The sequence below is a fragment of the Trichinella spiralis genome (genome assembly GCF_000181795.1).
Source record: "Trichinella spiralis strain ISS 195 chromosome Unknown Scfld4452, whole genome shotgun sequence".
NCBI classification, from domain to species: Eukaryota; Metazoa; Nematoda; class Enoplea; order Trichinellida; family Trichinellidae; genus Trichinella; species Trichinella spiralis.
In genome coordinates this window covers 1-1,578 of record NW_003531391.1, presented here as the reverse complement: position 1 = coordinate 1,578, position 1,578 = coordinate 1, and the positions used below count along the sequence as shown (strand labels likewise).

The 1,578-nt window shown below is 31.5% G+C and overlaps 1 protein-coding gene across 1 annotated transcript; it reads left to right on the top strand.

Moving 5' to 3' along the window:
• Nucleotides 1–261: 261 nt before the first annotated feature.
• Tsp_14712 (bromodomain-containing protein 7) lies at nucleotides 262–745 on the top strand (the record flags this gene model as incomplete). The annotated part of the gene is made up of 2 exons (XM_003367329.1): nucleotides 262–415; nucleotides 603–745. Coding segments are annotated over 2 exons (297 nt in total), but the record flags the coding sequence as incomplete, so codon positions are not given.
• Between the last annotated feature and the right edge of the window lie 833 nt (nucleotides 746–1,578).

The following is a 1,578-nucleotide window of genomic DNA, read 5'->3' as shown; positions in this document are numbered from 1 at the left end:
GGAACATAATTTAATATGAAATTCTTTTGTTGTTTTTCAGTCTGATGGAAAAGTATCTTTTTAAAGAGATATTTTAATTTGTAATATAAGATGAAAATATAGTCATCCAATAAATAGTAGGTAATGATCTCAGAAATGCTATCATGTACAGAAAATCCACTATACTGTAAAGTGTTTTTTATTTTATTTTGTTATTTGTTATTGGTGTTTTTGAGATCGAAAGGTGAATTGCTTTTCTTTAAAAAATATTTTCTTTTGTAGCATCCAACTTCCGATGTGAACAATGCACCATCATCTTCATGCTTAAACTTTATTACTCCAGAACTTTTGACATCTCCTGAAAGTGGTTTAAATGAAAATCGAAATGTAATTCAGCTCAGGCAGTTACTACCTCCTCTACTCCAAGGCAGTCCAGGTTTGTTTATACCGAAATCAGACCATGAAGATTTTGTCCCTGGTAAGAGAATTCTACTTTTACATATAAAATTGTGAATATCACTTGTCAATTAAGTTGTATCGATAAATTTGATACGTATATATAAGAGAGTGTGCTGTTAGTTTGCTGTTCTGTGAATTAAATACATTTTCTCATATTTTTTCAGTTACTCCTCTTTATTATGGAGCATTTCAATCATTTGCTCCAGTATACGATTCCACCTACGCGACAGCGACGGTGGATGAAAGTAAATTCTTTTATCAGAATTATCACAAAATGATGATTCCGAATGTCTTTGACCATGCGTAAGTTATTATTATTATTTTAATATTTATTGCAAAAAATCAATTCTAATCTGTATTAAGTGCTGTAAATGTTTTGTCAATTTTTTTAGACCTACTGACAATTTTGAAATTGACTTGGCCGCTGGTATTTTGGATGTCACTAGTAATGGGGCGTTTCGACAGACGTTGAAAACTGTGGTATAATTTTTTTTTAATTTTTTAGTTTGGAATAAAAAAATTGATGAAACTTCTTCGTTTCAGTTTAAAACTGCTGCTGATGACGCCGAAAAATCCGAACCGACGGTAAATAAAATGATGCTGCTTATTGCATTAATTAGTTGTAATTTTTGCAAACTTTTAAGACTGACCTTCTGAATATCGATTTTGAATATTTGAAAACACTGAAAGACGACAGTGGCATCAATATGGATTTTCTAGACGATATTCGTAAGTTGTGAAGATGAAAAACAACAACAGCAAATATGCTAATTTATTGCTTTTATTTTTGAAGAAAAGCATTGTTTTTCACGTGCAGTGAAATCGAATGATGCAATTTTGGAAGAGAATGAAATGCTGATTGTTCAACTGGTGCAAAAGCAGCTGCTTCGTTTGAATCAGTCTCCTCACATGACGCTTTCGATGGCAGACGGACCAGGAGATGATGAAGCACAAACTGCGCAGAAATTTATTAAAAATTTAAAAAATTTAATTTTAGAGGTTTTATTTTTGTTTTTTATTTGGATAATTTTAATATTGTTGTTAATTTGTTGTATATTTCAATTGTACAGTGTAACACCGCACGGCATTGCTTGGACAACTACTTCCGATTTAGTACGAAAGTATGTGTTCGACGTAATG